This window comes from Salmo salar, chromosome 09, assembly GCF_965601325.2.
Source record: "Salmo salar chromosome 09, fSalSal1, whole genome shotgun sequence".
NCBI lineage: Eukaryota > Metazoa > Chordata > Actinopteri > Salmoniformes > Salmonidae > Salmo > Salmo salar.
The window spans coordinates 133,888,226-133,907,505 of record NC_138299.1 but is presented as its reverse complement, the minus strand read 5'-3'; the positions used below and the strand labels follow the sequence as shown (position 1 = coordinate 133,907,505).

Genomic DNA, 19,280 nt, shown 5'->3' with positions numbered 1-19,280 from the left:
GATTGGTTCGGACAAACCCCAGAAGGATTGGTTCGGACAAACCCCAGAAGGATTGGTTCAACCTTGCCCAGTCACACACCCAGAGTAGGATTCAAAAGGTCAAACTGAGTACATCAAATACAAAGCCAGCACTGTCTAATTCCGCTCTACAAGTACATGAGAAGAATGGTCCTTCACAAACCCATTCCAGAGATCAACCCCTGCCCAGAGCCAGGAATAAGTCCTCCTCTACATGCATCTGAGAAGGAAGGTCCTTTAAAAACCCATTACATACTTAAACCTCCTTTTAAGTGCAGAGAACAGAGTGTTGTGAGCTTGTCATTTGTTGGACAGGTAGTGTTGAGGTGTCGAACCGCCAAAATCAATAGTATTGGTCGCTTACACATATTTTGCAGATGTTATCGCGGGTGTAGTGAAATGCTTATGTTCCTAGCTCCAACAGTGCAGTAATACACAAATATAAGAACAGGCAAAAAAAAAATATTTTACCTTTATTTAACTAGGCAAGTCAGTTAAGAACAAATTCTAAAATGTGAGAGAATGACGCCCACTCCTTGGTTTCCGGTAGAATTCGGAGGCACAGTTGAGGATAGCCTAGTTCTCATGCAATTTATAAACATCATTTTGTAAATCAACTTGAGAGTCAAGTCTGGTTTAAGTTTGTCAACTGCATTAGTTTGTCAATTAAAACATTTTCCAATAACCTTATTTTCTTCAGCAAATTGGTTGACTCGAGACACCATGAGCTCTTATATAATAACACACACTTTCAAATGACAGGAAAAACAAGATTCAGTGAGAGGAGTTACTTCGTTAATGTTTGCTTGACTTACTAAATATCTAGTGAAATTTTGAATCGCTTTTAGCTCTATAGCCTTGATAGAATGGAGCTAAAAACATGTGTAGTTCTACTTATATAACCACAGCACATAGCAGGAGTGTACAGTCGAGCGGGAGAAACACTGCCCTACTTTCTTCCACACTGACCTAGCAGCAGCACTAGAGAGAAGAGAACAGGGAGGGAGGGGGCCTCGGAGTGTAGGAGTGCCGAGCATGCACGTGGTGAAAGGGCCGGCCCCCGTTGCAGATACTGGGCAGATCAACTTGAACACGTCACCAGCAACACGCTAAAAAAATACGTGATTAGCTCGCGAGCCGAAGGTTCCTTTACTAGGAATGCTCCGTTTAGCCTACATTTCAGTTTAAAAAGTGCCATGTACGAAATCACAAAATGTAAAGTTGTATTCATACAATTATTTTAGCAGTTCAAAAGACTGATCGCCACAGAAACCAAGAGGGAAACCTGAAATCTGTCATATGATCCCCTGCTATGTCAGGTCAAATTATGCAAAACGGATTTAGCACTCCCGTCGCCACCGCCCTTTCCTGCGAGTTGTTTTCTCGAATGTAAAATAATGAATGAAGGTTACTATTCAACTTTAAAAGCGGTCACCAAATGTTAAGGTTTTGCCGAGATATCATAGTTGGGAACAGTGTTGCAATAAACACGATCGTTTCAAGACTTGATAGGCGTTTCGATCGTACGTCTAATGCAGTAAAATTCACATGGCTACATTGTCTCCTGTCACACACATCCAAATTATACATTTGTAGTCAACTTCTTAGAACAAGGAGCTACTGAAATAGGTTACCATTTCAAATCACACCTCAAATTTCTCAAGCCATTTAACTCTGTAAAGCCAACTATATAGTTGAGACAAGGAAGTCTAATCACAACCCCCCAACGCAAACAAAGGCAATACAATCAACTGTGCACGTAATTTAATTATAAAGCAAAATCATTTATTACGTTAAGTCAATTTACATTGAGAGAGGTAAAATGCATGCAGAGATTCTTCTCACAGTAGAAAGAAGTTAGACATTTGACACATCTAAATAACGAATTCGTTTGATCCTTTAAAACTTTGAAAGCCTCTAGAAAACCTATAATTGATTGCAACCTTTACATACCACGTGCTTTCTGTTGTTGCTGGGCTTGCAATTCCAAAAACTTTGCTGCTTCTAAAAGCGTCTCGATGCTCATTTCTTCTCCGTATTGGAAACAAAACGTTACAAGTAAAAATGTTTAGCAAATGTTACAGGGTATGCACTTTATTTTTCAGTGTAAGGATCCAGTCTTTCAATCAGCAAAACTGAAGAAAAAGGTAATCGGAGACCCCTCGTAGAAACTCTTCCACATACGTAGAGGAGTTGCAACAAGATGGCGCTGAGAGTAGTAGGTAACAAATCAGGGCCAAAAGCATACCATTTATGACCGCCCACACATGTATTCCCTCCCATACACGGCAATGACAAAGAAAACAAGAAATGGAGTCTTGGAATGGACTGACCTGCTGCTATTTCTTATGAAAGAAACGAAGCATGAAAATTAAACAAATTGTGCAAGTCGTTCCTCAGTTGAATTTAAACAACTCAGTATGTTGACTCCAAAAGTTGTTTCAACATTGAATTTCATAGAATATATAGTTTGTTAATAATAACACTATCAATCATTCCTAATCCACGATTTATCTGTATCCGTTCACGGCAAGACATATCATTTCCCAATAGCCAATCACCAGGGAGAACAACAAGGTATGGCGCTTGAACACATGGGCGAAGTGCAGTAGCCATCATTCGAATATTATGATTGGTCTCCAGGTCTGTGGCCTCAGCAACCAGCGATCAATTTCCGCCATACATTTATTAGTCATCACAGTTGTGTCTGTTTAAACTAATGTTAAGGGAAACGTGTAATTTATTGATTGTGTTGCAACCATTTGCAGTGGTTAACCGTCATGTACCATTAGTCATACAAAGGGTGTGGTGGAATTGTCAATTCACAAACAACGTGGTTCAGGGCGGGGCGGCTTTAAACGAGAGCAATTCGAACGTTTGTTATATAAAGAGACAGTATACCTTTCCCGCCACATGGCCGAGCCTCGACGACCTTGGGCTAACTGTCTGGATGTTCGGCGAGGAGTCCATTTTCTCAGTTTAACTCTATGGGCAGTAATGTTCTTTTGCTTTGTCAGCGTACCCCTTGAACTTAGATAATTAACAAGTATTATGCTTTCTTGTGTTTTTTACTGGCGTGATAGCTATTTAACTGTTTTCAAGACCAAAGTTATAAATTCAACCAAAAAGTGACACAACCTCGACCAACCATTGTGTGTCAAATATAGAGACACAAGCCTCTTGTAATCAGCACATTGCTGTTCTATTTATCACACTGACACAGCAATACAAGCAGGAAGTCAATATTGCGGCTTTAAAAAAGGCCACAATGTGATAGTGACAGTCACATATATTGTCACCTTTTACAGATGCAGAATTGAGACCATCCTGTTGGGCTGTATCACTGCCTGGTACGGCAACTGCACCGCCCACAACCGCAGGGCTCTCCAAAGGCTGGTGCGGTCTGCACGACCCATCACCAGGTTAAACTACCTGCCCTCCACGACGCCTATAGCACCCGATGTCACAGGAAGGCCAAAAAGATACTCAATGACAATGACCACCCGAGCCACTGCCCGTTCACGCCGCTATCATCCAGAACGCGAGGTCAGTACAGGTGCATCAAAGCTGGGACCGAGAAGCTGTTTTTCAGTCTCTCAAGGCCATCAGACTGTCAAATAGCCATCACTAGCACAGAGGCTGCTACCTACATACAGACTTGAAATCATTGGCCACTAATGTTTACATATCTTGTTACTCATCTCATATGTATATACTGTATTCTATACAGAAATTGCTCATCCATATATTCTTATAAACGTGGTGGTTCGAGCCCTGAATGCTGATTAGCTGACAGCCATGGTATATCAGACTGTATACCACTGAGTTGACAATTTATTTTTACTGCCCTAATTACATTGGTAACCAGTTTATAATAGCAATAAGGCACCTCGGGTTTGTGATAGCTGTGGTATATTGGCCATATAAGGGCTGTGTCCAGGCACTCCGCGTTGCGCCTAAGAACAGCCCTTAGCCATGGTATATTGGCCATATACCACACCCCTCGGACCTTATTGCTTAATTATTCCATCCCTTTACTTAGATTTGTGTGTATTAGGTATTTGTTTTGAAATGGTTAGATATTGCTGCACTGTCAGAACTAGAAACAAGTATTTCGCTACACTCGCAATAACAGCTGCTAAACACGTGTGTTTAAAAATAACATTTGATATTGTATATACACTCACTGTCTTTACAGATGTACCATTGAGCGCATCCTGACTGGCTGTATCCCTCTGGTATGGCAACTGCACCGGAAGTCCCTACAAAGAGTGGTGCGGACAGCCCAGCGCATCACTGGGTGTGAGCTCCCAGCCATCCAGGACATGCATGCCAGGCGATGCCTGAAAAAGGCCAGAAAAATGGCCAAAGACTCCAGCCACGCGAGACATGGACTGTTCTCCCTGCTCACGTCCGACAGGCGGTACCGGTGCATCAAGGCTCAGACAAACAGACTCCTATCTGTTAACTTGCTAACTACTGCGCTCCCTCAGGCTATCCACACGGACTATGCCCATCCACAGGTCTCTACTCACTGACACCACCTCTGCGTCTATAATGATTAGATTTATTACTACCATAACACTGCTGTTCATTGATTATATATTATTACCAGCACTGCATTGTTGGGAAAGAGCTCAAGGTAAGAATTTCACAGTACTGTTTTACACCAGTTGTATCCTGTGCACGTGGCAAATACACTTTGGGTCCACTGCTGGGCCACTTTTTCTGGTATTCACCACTAAATCTCTGCTTAGGAAGTGTGTCTGTTCATGTGACAATTGTCTACGGACAATTCCAATGTACAGGCACTCTAGGCACAGGAAAGACTGAGGAAAGATTGGACATCCTGCGTTACTAGGAGGTATTGTTTCAGCCAAAGTGTGTGTGTGTACAAAGACCATTCATTACTAGCTGAATAACTCAATAGCCGTCTAATTTGGCTGGCATCACTTCCTAATTGTGATACTACAATAGGCCACTTATAAAAAGGTGAAGAGAGTGTCTCCCCAGAATGTGTTGAAAAGCTGTATTTCATCAACAGGAGGAAACAAGTGGATTAGCTGCAGTTTATGGAAACGGCATTCTCAACAAATTTAATGTCTCTGGTATAAACCACCTGTGTGTAAAACACTAACTGAACATGGAAATAGACAAATTACATGTTACTAAAACACATTTCTAAATGTAATTTATCAAACTTGAATTAACTAAAATAGTCACTGCTCATTATAACCTTGACAAGGAGACTAGGTGAAACTAATGAACCAGCAAAGTACATTTTACACTACCCGCTACAAACTGGTCACAAATAGAACAATACAGGACAACTGGTAAGTTATGTTCAGTTATGTTCCCGTCTACCATTTTCTGCTTAATGAACATGACCCAGTACTACAGGTTAACTATGTTCCATTATGTCCCCAGTGGATTGGCCACCACTCTAAACAGAGTGTTCTTCAGGTAGGTACACAGTTGGTTCATCAGATCCTTGTTTTGGCCTTCCACCCAGTGGATCTCCACGGCAACATCCTGCTCCTCAGCCTTCACGTTCACCAAGCACTTAAACAGGAAGTGTTGCACAGCGCCAGGGCTCTGTGGCTGCATCACTTCCTGTCCAGTGGCATTGACTTCCTGTGTTTCAGTAGGTACTTCCTCTGGTGTGATTATGGCTTCCTGTTTCTGTGTTGTGGTGGGTAGTGCTGTCTGTGCCAGTGTGGTATTAGGTGTTATAGAGGTAGGAGAAGACTCCATGATGACATCCTCCTCTGTCCCACTGTCCTTGACTGGGACACAGCTGGTTTCCTCCTCCTGGCTTTCGACTTCCTGTCCGCTGGCCCCCTGAGAGTTGGCTCGGTTGGTCCCTAACTGTGGAACACTGCCTGGCCCTTGTGCTGCCGTGGGAGTGTGTGAATCTGAGTGTGAGCTGTCCGGAATTTGTGTAGAGGAGTGGTGCTGGGCTGTGACTGAGGAAGGGGTGGTGGAAATACCACTGGGAGGCGCTCTGGGCAGCTCTCTGAGGTGTCGGCCCTGGTCTCTGCGTCTCTGTCTCCCATGGATCCAGTTGTTCTCCACAACAGTCAGGAACAGACTCTGCTCCTTCCTCCCACATGGGACACGCTTGTACAGCACCTGTAGAACATAGATGACAGTTGCTGTGTATTTTGTCTAGAATCTAGGATTTGTATACCTCTGTTGGAAAAACTGGGTTAGGGTGTATGTTTGCAGTAAGGTATGTCAATGAATGAGGTGTGTACATGTAAATGCTTAAGGAGTAGTCGGTGTGTGTGGTGCGGTATGTATTCCTTACAGTATGTGTGCGCATGTTCCTTACAGTACGAGTGTGTGTGTGTGTGTTGCGGAGTGTTCTTGTAATTGCTGTATGTGTCAGTTTCTTTTGCATAGAAAAGTATTGGGCATATTATATGTGCATTCAGAATGTATTCAGACCGACTTTTTCCACTTTGTTACGTTAGCCTTATTCAAAAATGGATTATAAAAAATAAATATTTCGCAATACCCCATAATGACACAGCAAGAATAGGCTAAGAATGTTCAGCAAATTTTATTAAAAATAAAAAACTGAAATCACATTTACATAAGTATTCAGACCCTTTACTCGGTGCTTTGTTGAAGCACCTTTGGCAACGATTACAGCCTCGAGTCTTGGGTATGACGCTACAAGCTTGGCAAACCTGTATTTGGGGAGTTTCTCCCATTCTTCTCTGCAGATCCTCAAGCTCTGTCAGGTTCGATGGAGCGTCGCTGCACAGCTATTTTCAGGTCTGCTCCCCAGCTATTTTCAGGTCTCTCCAGAGATGTTCGATCAGTTTCAATCCGGGCTCTGGCTGGGCCACTCAGACATTCAGAGACTTGTCCTGAAGCCACTCCTGCATTGTCTTGGCAGTGTGCTTCAGGTCATTATGTTGGAAGGTGAACCTTCACCCCAGTCTGAGGTCCTGAGCGTTCTGGAGCAGGTTTTCATCAAGGATCTCTACTTTGCTCCGTGCATCTTCGCCTTGATCCTGACTAGTCGCCCAGTCCCTGCCGCTGAAAAACATCCCCATAGCATGATGCTTCACCGTAGGGATGGTGCCAAGTTTCCTCCAGACTAGGCATTCAGGCCAGAGAGTTCAATCTTGGTTTCCTCAGACCAGAATTTTGTTTCTCATGGTCTGAGTTTTTTTTAGGTGACTTTTGGGAAACTCCAAGAGGTCATTCATGTGCCTTTTTACTGAGGAGTGGCTTCCGTCTGGCCACTCTACCATAAAGGCCTGATTGGTGGAGTGCTGCAGAGATGAGTGTCCTTCTGGAAGATTCTCCCATCTCCACAGAGGAACTCTGTAGCTCTGTCAAAGTGACCATCGGGTTCTTGGTCACTTCCCTAACCAAGGCCCTTCTCCCCCGATTGTTCAGTTTGTCCAGGCAGCCAGCTCTAGGAAGAGTCTCGGTTCCAAACTTTTTCCATTTAAGAATGATGGGACCTTCAATGCTGCAGACATTTTTTGGTACCCTTCCCCAGATCTGCCTCAATACAATCCTGTCTCGGAGATCTACGGACAATTCCTTCGACCTCTGGGCTTGGTTTTTGCTCTGACATGCACTGTCAACTGTGGGACCTTTATTTAGACAGGTGTGCCTTTCCAAATCATGTCAAACCAGTTGTGTTTACCACAGGTGGACTCCAATCAAGTTGTAGAAACATCAAGGATTATCAATGGAAACAGGATGTACCAGAGATCAATTTCAAGTCTCACAGCAAAGGGTCTGAATACTTATGTAAATAAGTACAAGTTATTTTTTTTAAATTTGCAAACATTTCAGAACCTGTTATTGCTTTGTCATTATTGGGTGTTGTGTGTAGATTGAGGAAAACATTTAATCCATTTTAGAATAAGGCTGTTAAAGTAACAATGTGGAAAAAGTCAAGGGGTCTGAATACTTTCCGGTGTGTAGATTTATTTCGGGATGGAAAATCATTTGTAAATATATAAACACCTGAAACCAGAGAAAGTATGTAGAAAAGATAATGGACCTATATTTTTTGTATAATATCAACATTGAAAACTAACAATAACCAAAAGAAGAGGTAGACTGTCTGGGAGAATCTATAATTCAAATAATGATGCATTCAGGAGTATTTTGGGCTCACATTGATTTCCTTATGTTAGAGCATAACAACTAGTGCTCAATTTCATACATTTGTTTTTTTAAACAACAAATTGACCAATGTCTGTTCAATTATTTGAATTCCATTTTTTTTGTCATATGAGCATATTGCACACTTTCCACTGAGATAAATCAGATCATGGCCGAACTGTGTGATGTAGGGAGTTGTAGTTTCCAGCAGGCCAATATTCTATATAGTTTAGTGCAGAAAACTTAATTAACTACAATGACCATAATCCATTGCATGTCTACTTGTGCAGTCTGTTTCTTTTACGGCTGCTACATTAGGTTAGTGTGGGGCAGACACAGCGAGAGAGAAGAACGCGCGATCATGAGGAATAGAGGGCAGTTGCTTCACAAGGTATCGCTACCGGAAAATATATCTAAGTGACTGATAGTTCAGGAGTCATAAAAGTATGCCTGATTTACGTCTGAAGTACTGCTAAAATAGTAATTTTGAAATATTGAATAAAGTAATCAAATAAAACAATTATAATACAAAGCCTATAGAAACTCTACACCAACCTTAACTAACCAATTGTAAAAAAAAAAGTGTGATATTGAAATAGATTTAATAGCAATTTGTCATTGAGTATTTTGTGTAGATCAAAGTGGAAAAAAAGTTGTTGCGTAAGTATTCACCCCCTTTGTTTAGGAAAGCCTAAATTCGTTCAGAAGTAAAAACGTGGCTTAACAAATCATAAGTTATATGGACTCGCACTCTGAAATAATAGTTGTTGACTTTTTTTAATGACTACCCCTTCCTGTCCCCCATACATACATCTGTAAGGTCTCTGTCAAGTACTGCATTTCAAGCATCGACTGAACTACAAAAGACCAGGGAGCTTTTCGAAAACCTCATAGGCCAGTGATTGAATATCACTAAGCATGATCATGTTAATAATTAGGCTGTGGATGATGTATTAAACCACCCATACACAAAAGATAGTTGTCCTTCTGAACTGAGCTGCAGGACAGGAAGGAAACTGCTCAGGGATGTCACCATGAGCCCATTGGTCATTTTAAAACGGCTACAGAGTTCAATGGCTGTGATGGGAGAAAACGGAGGATGGATCAACATTGTAGTGACTCCACAATAATGAGCTAAATGACAGCGTGAACATACAGTATTGTGTACAAAAGACACTAAAGTTATACTGCAAAAAAAAAAAACACAGCAAAGCAATACACTTTTAGGCCTAAATTCAAAGCCTTATGTTTGGGGAAAATTCAACAACATAAATGAGTATTATCAAATGGAAACCGTACTGACCTCAAAAAGCCGGAATCGCTCAGCACTAAACTCAGCATAAGCCATGGCAAAATGCGTAGAATTACAGGATATTTGTTTTAAAACGGCAAAATGTTCTCTCAGCTCCATGGCAAAGTGTAGATTTGAGGAAATTAGCTTTAAAAACAGCAAACTTTGCTCTCCCCTGCCAAGGTGTGTGCCTTTAATATGTTCTTGCCCGCAGGCCTGCAACAAATTCAGCTGCGCCGACGGCCCGGCCACTCCCACCACCTAAGCCCCCTTTTGATCCAGAAAAAACCCTGTATGTGTTTACCTTCAGGTCACTGAGTGTCTTCTCCAGCCAGGCAGTGATGGTCTCTACAGGCCTGGGGTTGGAGGGACAGCCTATCGAGGAGGCCTGGGACTGCAGCTCCTTCACTGTGGGCTGAAGCAGCATGAAGGTCAGTGGCTTACGAGACTTCTCCAGCTTCCTCTTCTTACTGGGTGGAGACTGAGAGGAGGGAGATGGAGAGAGAAATAAAATATCAAATTTACAGATTGTGGGGTTTACGGAAAGAGGTAATTAAAAACTTCTGGTGAAGATGTAGTCATACTTCAATGTAGGTAAAACATTTATATGGAAAAAGTGAATCCATCTTAAACCTGCCCAGATAAAAAGGGTGATTCATGATGACAGTGTGGAAGACTGCTGGTAAATGCACAATATACAGTGCATTCGGGAAGTAGTCAAACCCATTGACTTTTTCTATATTTTGTTGCCTTATCCTAAAATGGATTTAATATAACAATTTCCTCAGCAATCTACACACAATACCCCATAATGACAAAGTGAAAACAGGTTTGTGGACATTTTTGCATATTTATTTAAAACAAAAAACATATACCTTATTTACAGAGCATTGATGGTCCCCAAGAACACAGTGGCCTTTAACATTCTTAAATGGAAGACATTTGGAACCCCCAGAACTCTTCCTAGAGCTGATCACCCGCCAAACTCAGCAATCGGGGGAGAAGGGCCTTGGTCAGGGAGGTGACCAAGAACCCGATTGTCCCTCTGACAGAGCTCCAGAGTTCATCTGTGGAGATGGGAGAACCTTCATGAAGGACAACCATCTCTGCAGCACTCCACCAATCAGGCCTTTATGGTAGAGTGGCCAGACAGAAGCCACTCAGTAAATGGCACGACAGCCCGTTTGGAGTTTGCCAAAAGGCACCTAAAGGACTCTCAGACCATGGAAAACAAGATTCTCTGGTCTGATGAAACCAAGATTGAACTCCTTGGCTGAATGCCAAGCGTCACATCTGGAGGAAACCTGGCACCATCCCTACGGTGAAGCATGGTGCTGGCAACAACATGCTGTGGGGATGTTTTTCAGTGGCAGGGACTGGGTGACTAGTCAGGATCGAGGGAAAGATGAACAGAGCAAAATACAGAGAAATCCTTGATGAAAACCTGCTCCAGAGCGCTCAGGACGTCAGACTGGGGCGAAGGTTCACCTTCCAACAGGACAACGACCCTAAGCACACAGCCAAGACAAAGCAGGAGTGGCTTCGGCACAAGTCTCTGAATGTCCTTGAGTGGCCCAGCCAGAGCCCAGACTTGAACCCGATCGAACATCTCTGGAGACCTGAAAATAGCTGTGCAGCGACGCTCCCCATCCAACCTGACAGAGCTTGAGAGGATCTGAAGAGAAGAATGGGAGAAACTACCCAAATACAGGTGTGGCAAGCGTGTAGCGTCATACCCAAGAACACTCCAGGTTGTAATCGCTACCAAAGGTGCTTCAACAAAGTGCTGAGTAAAGGGTCTGAATACTCGTATGTGATTTCAGTTTTATTTTGATACATTCCCCAAAATTCAGAAAGGTTTTTGCTTTGTCATTATGGGTTATTGTATGTAGATTGATGGGGGGAAAATATTTAATCAATTTTAAAATAAGGCTGTAATGTAACAAAATGTGGAAAAAGTACTTTCCAAATGCACTGTAAATACTTAAACATACACAGGCAGGGTTGGGGAGTAACGGATTTAATCAGTCACATTATGGGATTACCAAAAACCGGTAACTGTCATCCGTTACCAGCAAAAATATTGTAATCAGATTAGATACTTTTGAAAAACTAGATGATTACTTTTAAATTCAGAAAGGTTTGAAAAAAATACACAAGTAGTACTCTACACACCCTCAGAGAAACTGAAACAAAAGAATGCACAAACACACACAAGCTTAAACATTGACGACGTTGAGTGAACAATCATTTCTAAAGTGAAGTCTCACTTCAAATGTTATTTGTCACATGCACTGAATACAACAGGTGTAGACCTTATAGTGAAATGCGTCCTTACAAGCCCTTAACCAACAATGCAGTTAAGAAAATACCCCAAAAATAATGAAAGAGCAGCAGTAAATAACAATAGCGGGGCTATATACAGGGGCTACCGGTACAGAGTCAATGTGCGGGGGCACCGGTAATATGTACGTAGAGTTATTAAAGTGACTATGCATAGATAAGAGATAGCAGCAGCGTAAAAGAGCGGGTCGGCAATGCAAATAGTCTGGGTAACCATTTGATTAGATGGTCAGGAGTCTTATGGCTTGGAGGTAGAAGCTGTTTAGAAGCCTCTTGGACCTAGACTTGGCGCTCTGGTACCGCTTGCCGTGCGGTAGCAAAGAGAACAGTCTTTGACTAGGCTGACCGGAGTCTGACAATTTTTAGGGCCTTCCTCTGACACCGCCTGGTATAGAGGTCTTGGATGGCAGGAAGCTTGGCCCCAGTGATGTACTAGGCCGTACGAACTACCCTCTAGTGCCTTGCGGTCGGAGGCCGAGCAGTTGCCAAAGCAGGCAGTGATGCAACCCGTCAGGATGCTCTCGATGGTGCAGCTGTAGAACCTTTTGAGGATCTGAGACCCCATGCCAAATCTTTTCAGTCTCCTGAGGGGGAATAGGTTTTGTCGTGCCCTCTTCATGACTGTCATGGTGTGCTTGGAACATGTTAGTTTGCTGGTGATGTGGACGCCAAGGAACTTGAAGCTCTCAACCTGCTCCACTACTTTCCTAGTCACCATGGAAATCCCTCTGGACAGCTGGGGAATGATGGATGAAGATGTAGTGAGGAGGAGAGAAACAGATGAGGGAAGAAAGCGAGGAGGAGAAGAGCGGACAGAGAAGAGGAAGCAAAATACTTTTGCTCACTCATTCCGTGACAATGAGTGAATGAAAGAGAATGTCAGTGAGTGTGTGAAAGAGGGATTGATGGAGAGCGAGAGAGATAGTCTTGGACTCCTGTAGATTTAGGCCAGGGATGAGTCATGACCTGCATACCTGTCTCTCCCTCCCTGTGACTGCTATTCTTTATCCTCCTTAGCTCATCTTTGTGTCAACAAATTTAATTGTGAAGGCAAAGAACCATACCAATAAGAAAATTGAGTTGGTAATATCAACACACACCACAAGGGGGCGCTCCGTCCATGTCCTACACCTCAGCAATGACATTGGCCCTGCTGTGCCTTGCCTCAGAGCTGCCACGCTGCTATAGTGGAAGCATTCCTTCCCTTAGCAAGTCCCCACATAATAATACCCCAGGGCTCTCTACCTTAAACAGTGCTATAGGTTAACATTTATTCATTGGTCCATAAAATCCTATTTAAATGCACCAGATCGGGTCTGCAGTGAAACAATGCAATAATGACATTGCAGTCAGTCAGTCAGTCAGTCACTCAGACAATATGGCCAACTGACCTAGTCAGCACAGAATGGAGGACTGGACTACGACCTTCAAACTGGTCTTAGATCAGTTATCTATGAGATGTTTAATTCATGTATTATCCTTCCATAGAAAAAAGGTGTTCAGACTAGTCAATAGGAGAAAGAATTGACAGTGTCTAGTCTCATACCTGGATTCAAATACTATTTTTATCATTTAGTTGGGCTAGATTAAGATTGTTCTATTGGTTATTTTGAGCCAGGCAATCGCAAAACTACTAGCCCTGCCCATCTGGCACTCTAAGAAAGCTAAAGCAAATGAAAGATTGCAAATAGTTTTTGAACCCAGGTCTGTCTTGTGAGTCTATACCAGCCAGGCCTGGTTATAGCTGCTTCATGCGTTTATGATTGTTTCCCAGCCTCTCTCTCTGCTCAGTAAGCCCCTGCAGCTCAAACGAATAAAAAAATCTATACAATCCATCAAGGATTGTAGCCCGTCTGTACAGCATATCCTTGACATAAATACACACAGTAACGCACTACACACACTCATATGCATGTACACACACAGATTCACACAAACAAAAGCATACACACAGAAAAACACTTACACACAAGCACATACACAAAAACCACTGACAGGAAAGAACACCTCTCCTCATCTAGTCTGTGTGTGTACGGCTTTAAGTTCCCTCTTTGGTCTCCAGTGATTCATCTTTGCTCTTTCCCTCTTTTTCCCTTTCCATTATTAACCTGACTCACCCACTCCCACCTCCTCATACACTCAAATGTGTGGTCAGTCCACACACACACGAAAAATAGCATTCTGTATTCTGTTTTGACCACACCTCGCTCTAGTCGTCTAGTGTAGCCAGTCTGTCTGTTTCTCTCTCTCTAGCAGCCAGTCTGCCCCAATTCTCTAACCAGGACTCAAGCCTGGGTGCTCAGCTGAACAAACAGAGCCCCAGCACGGCTCCCCTGATATTCAATTACTGACCACACAGACAGACAGATCAGCAGAAGAGAGATGGCCATTGAACCTAGCTAGGGCTAGCCCCCTCCCAGAACCTCAATACCAGGGTCTTGCTCCTGTTGACCTCTGACCCCTCCCTAACCATGCCCCTTGCTGTAAATCTTCTCCTGCATGCCAGACACGCCCCCTGCTGTAGGCCCACATTGTCACATGACACTCAGAGAACACAGATACCAACAAGAGCTAGAGAGCTTTGATTTTCATGTTCCCTCTCCAAGTCTCCTTTTATGGTCTCTGTACCTTTCTCTCTATCGTCCTCAGTATGTCTCTCTCTCCCCCTCGCTCTCTGTGTGTAATGAAGGGATCAGATTCTGTCAATGTGGCTGGTGAGACTCACTTCCTGCCTTACACATCAGTCAGATGTCAGAGCTATTGATTCAATCACCAGGCTGTGCTGAAAACACAGGCAGTGGTGCCACGGGGAAGCTAGTTACTAGTACACACAGGTGCCTGCTCTAGTAAACTATGGGTTAAGTAGGCCACAGACACATTTGTACGCTCACCTGCACACACAGTCATATGCACAATTCATGCATAGAACACCCACACACTCCTCCCCAGTCTGCCTGGTAATGGAGTGCTCCACTGTGTGAGGAGAGAGGGCAGTAAAATGTAGGCCAATCTTTTTGCTCAGCTGCCTTTGTGGTGAAAGGCAAACGAGACTACAAGAATTTGACTGACACCAAAGGAGTCTTCATATACTGCAACACTCCACTTTCCATTGGGCTCCCGAGTGGCACAGCGATCTAAGGCACTGCATCTCAGTGCAAGAGGCGTCACTGCAGTCCCTGATTCGAATCCCTGCATCACATCCGGCCGTGATTCGGAGTCCCATAGGGCGGCGCACAATTGGCCCAGCGTCGTCCGGGTTTGGCCGTCATTGTAAATAAGAATTTGTTCTTAACTGACTTGCCTAGTTAAAAAGGTTAAATAAATAAAATATCCCCAGGCCTCTCTAGCTGCCTTTTTACTCTCGTTCTTATTCCCAATATTTCCATCTTTCACACTCTTATATTGAGCTCTGATGCCCTTTGCTCGCTCTTCCCTCTCATTCTATCACTCCCTCAGTGGCCCAAGAGCCTAATGGCATGGCGTGCGTGTGTGCACACTCCTGCCCCGGCAACTGTTGCCTTGAAACAACAAATTAGGGGAGGGACGCAAACATCTCCCCAGAGGGTGGGTTGAGTGCTGCCTGTGTTCTCTTACGGAATTGGCTGGAGAATGGAGTGGGATGGGCCGGGAATGCATTATTAAGGAAGTGTGGGGAGGTTGGGAACGTCTGGGAATGTCTGGAAAAGCAGCAGGGTGTAGTTAGGACATGGCTCTGGATGACTGGGAATGAGGGAGAGAGGTGATGCCATGCTTATGCCTTCCTTCTCTCCTACTATAGATGAACTGGTTGGGAGCAGGGGCGGTTCTGGGGGGGCCAGTGCCCCTGTGACAACAATTTTGGACCCCCTTGTGGCCCCCCTAAATGTGGAGTATGAAATCATTTTTACATAACTCATTTTTGCTATCGTTCTTTTTTTACATCCGTTATTAGACAGTGGCAACGCAGAACACTAATGATTATGAACATGGTCTTTTGCCTGCTAATGCCTGCAATGCAGTGAAGAAAACAATAATGTCTAATGTAACTGGCCCCTCTAACAGTACAACTGGCCCCAGCTTGGCACCCCCAGTTGAAATGGTATAGAACCACCACTGGTTGGGAGAGGACCCGAGGGGAACCACCCACCAGAGCCAGCTTACCGGAACAGTAACGTCATCATAGAAACTCCAGGCCAGAGCCCAGCGCATGGTCCGTCCCTGGCAGAACTCCGTGTGGGTCACTTTGGGTACCTGGGAACGGAAACAGACCGATACAGAGAACATTAGACAACGCTAATGGAGCAGACGACACCAACAAGCATAGCAATACACACGTAGCTCTACAGAGGCACATTCCCAGCATGTCCAGGTGAAGGAGAGCAGCACGACATCCTTCAAGGTGTGAACAGGACACATTTACACATACAGCGCTTAGTGCCAGAGCTGAGCACTCGCGAGAAGAGCCTCCAATAAGCATGAAGGACCTGGAAGATCAGTGTAAAGGACTCTTGAATAGTATCCACTCGATACCGCCTCCCTACACACAATCAATAAGCAGTGGGTTTCAGTGGGGAATGTGCTCCAGGGATGCAGGTCAAAGGTCAGGGACATGAAACTCAGAGGCAAGAAGACGCATCCCTATATGAGAGCGCCATGTTGACCCCTAAACACCCCCTGAACCAAGCAGCGAGAGAGAACAAGGAAGATGGAGAGAGAGAGAGAGAGAGAGAGAGAGAGAGAGAGAGATACAGGGTGCAAATAGCATTAGCATATTAATTAGGTCTCCTATTACACCCCCACCCTCTTGCCTGCGCTGGACTCTGGCCAAGGCTGCACTAACACTAATGAGCAGCGACAGCCCTCTGACACCTCTGGAGGAGCATGGGATTGTGGGATGGTCCTCCCCCAGTGATTGACGTGTGTGTGGTTAACACCATGGGAGCTGCTGTGCCAGTCATCCCCAGTGAATGAGTCTCGTAATCTCGGAGGTAAGCGACTGGCACAGGGCTGGAGACTAAGCTCTATAGTCAGTCAGTTAGCAGTCATGTGCTAGGGGCTAATAGCTAGGATAATGGCGCTAATGAACATTAGTGGCACTGACCTACCGTGTGTGTGCATACTTACATGTCTGTGCGTGTATGCGTACGTGTGTGTAATATGAATGTTTGTGTGTAGGCCCTGCCATGCGTTTCAGTCACGCAAGGCTAATAGAAATCAGCTCAATCAGGTCTGGGCTGTGACATTGCTTAGCCAGCGTATTAGCCAGGCTTGATCCGTTACGGTTCAGAAGGTATCTGATCCCCCTCTTCCGTCTCAGAGGTGGTATTAGAGATGGTGGGAGGGAGCTCATTCAACCCTCCATTACCTCACCTTATCACTGGGTATATATGGGGAATCAGGATATTTTTAACACATGCCAGGGCTGGGTACAGTACAGAGCATCTGTGTGTTGTATCCGGGCTGGGTACAGTACAGAGCACCTGTGCGTTGTACCCGGGCTGGGTACAGTACAGAGCACCTGTGCGTTGTACCCGGGCTGGGTACAGTACAGAGCACCTGTGCGTTGTACCCGGGCTGGGTACAGTACAGAGCACCTGTGCGTTGTACCCGGGCTGGGTACAGTACAGAGCACCTGTGCGTTGTACCCGGGCTGGGTACAGTACAGAGCATCTGTGGGTTCTACCCGGGCTGGGTACAGTACAGAGCATCTGTGCGTTGTACCCGGGCTGGGTACAGTACAGAGCATCTGTGCGTTGTACCCGGGCTGGGTACAGTACAGAGCATCTGTGCGTTGTACCCGGGCTGGGTACAGTACAGAGCATCTGTGTGTTGTACCCGGGCTGGGTACAGTACAGAGCATCTGTGTGTTGTATCCGGGCTGGGTACAGTACAGAGCATCTGTGTGTTGTACCCGGGCTAGGTACAGTACAGAGCATCTGTGTGTTGTACCCGGGCTAGGTACAGTACAGAGCATCTGTGTGTTGTACCCGGGCTAGGTACAGTACAGAGCATCTGTGTGTTGTACCCGGGCTAGGTACAGTACAGAGCATCTGTGTGTTGTACATGTTTGCGAGTGCTGTGTGTATAAGATCATGTATGAGCATAAAATGTCTCCTCATCGGAGCTCCCATTCTGAAGACTGTCTCAAATATATGCAGGTCTGTGTGAGCGTACAGATGTGTGTGTGTTTGTGCACTCACCCCTTGTTTTCTCAGCTCTTCCTTCAAAGGTGCCAGGCTGCACTTCTTTCCCAGCATGCAACTGTACCACCTGGAAGAATAATACTCTATTAGGAGTGTGTGTGTGAGAGAGAGAGTCCAGCACGCTGGGCATGAACCCCTGCCTGCGATCAAACAAGCGGCAGATATAGGATCTACCTCTTGCTTCCCTCCATGGAAAACCATCCTAACTGACTTTCTATAGTTCTGAGGCAAAGAGGTTAGTTGTAATTACTACATATATAAATATATATGAGAGAGAGAGACAACAGGGCCAGTATGAGTCTCTATGGTGAAACAGAGCTTTGAAGTCCAGCCCATGGCAGGGCAGATCAATCTCTTTCCTCTGCAATGAAGAGATAAGTCTACTGTAATCAATAGAACAGCATATAGAGCCTCAGTACTAACCAGCAAGGATAAATACAGAGTAACTTAGCATGAGAAACACACAGAGACAAACCTAGCAGGGAAAAATAGACAAACCAACAGTGAGTCAATCTGTATTGGAAAACTAAACGACGCATGACGAACCTCGTCTGGTTGGGTTGCCCGTCCTGTCTAGATTAATTAGGCCTAGATACTATACATCTATGAGCAATGCTGTGTATGGTGAGGATGGCGTGTTTATTGTTATGGTAATGTCACAATCTTTTCAAGAGATTCTCCGGTACTTTGTATACTTCTTAGCCAGTAGTTCTGAAAGTAGTGCTTTCAGTCCCCGAAAATTGTGTACTGCCACATGTGCACTGCTCTGTGTGCATGCTGTGTGCATGCTGTGTGCATGCTGTGTACAATGTCAACATTTAGGATCATTACGTTTGATGTACAGTTACAAGATGACATGGCGTCACACCCTGGGATGTTCTGAAGAGAATGAGGCTGTGTGATTATTGTGAAGAGAATTCGCCGGGGCGCACACACCTGAATGCACTCATGACTCCTTTCTATGCTTACCAAAATTACAGTCGGTTTCTCTGAATTGCCTTGTGAAAGCTAAACACTGCAAGATCATATTTTCGAACTTGGCTAGTCATATTGGCATAAGGGGTAATGGTGGGAGTGAGAGGGTTTTGGGTAGGGGTGGGGTTAAGGGTGGGAGTGAGAAGGTTTTGGGTAGGGGTGGGGGTGAGAGGGTTTTGGGTAAGGGTGGGAAGGGTGAGAGGGTTTTGGGTAGGGGTGGGGGTGAGAGGGTTTTGGGTAAGGGTGGGAGTGAGAGGGTTTTGGGTAAGGGTGGGTAGGGGTGGGGGTGAGAGGGTTTTGGGTAAGGGTGGGTAGGGGTGGGGGTGAGAGGG

The 19,280-nt window shown here is 44.6% G+C and overlaps 2 protein-coding genes across 5 annotated transcripts in view; both read right to left on the bottom strand.

Moving 5' to 3' along the window:
- Positions 1-4,772, bottom strand: part of LOC106612834 (max-binding protein MNT) — a 28,516-nt gene extending 23,744 nt beyond the window's left edge. For 2 of the 3 annotated variants that reach the window (XM_014214390.3, XM_014214391.3), the window contains exon 1: positions 1,972-4,199. In XM_014214390.3, the coding sequence (XP_014069865.1) occupies positions 1,972-2,044 (73 nt within the window). In that variant the 5' untranslated portion in view covers positions 2,045-4,199. The other variant, XM_045724548.2, reaches the window with a different exon arrangement.
- A 301-nt stretch (positions 4,773-5,073) lies between these two features.
- mettl16 (methyltransferase 16, N6-methyladenosine) overlaps positions 5,074-19,280 on the bottom strand; it is a 31,154-nt gene continuing 16,947 nt past the window's right edge. Inside the window, exons 7-10 of one of the 2 annotated variants that reach the window (XM_014214212.3) lie at positions 17,971-18,040; positions 15,932-16,021; positions 9,753-9,929; positions 5,074-6,150 (exon numbers count right to left, since the gene is read on the bottom strand). In XM_014214212.3, the coding sequence (XP_014069687.1) occupies positions 5,434-6,150; positions 9,753-9,929; positions 15,932-16,021; positions 17,971-18,040 (1,054 nt within the window). In that variant the 3' untranslated portion in view covers positions 5,074-5,433. 2 annotated transcript variants of the gene reach the window in all.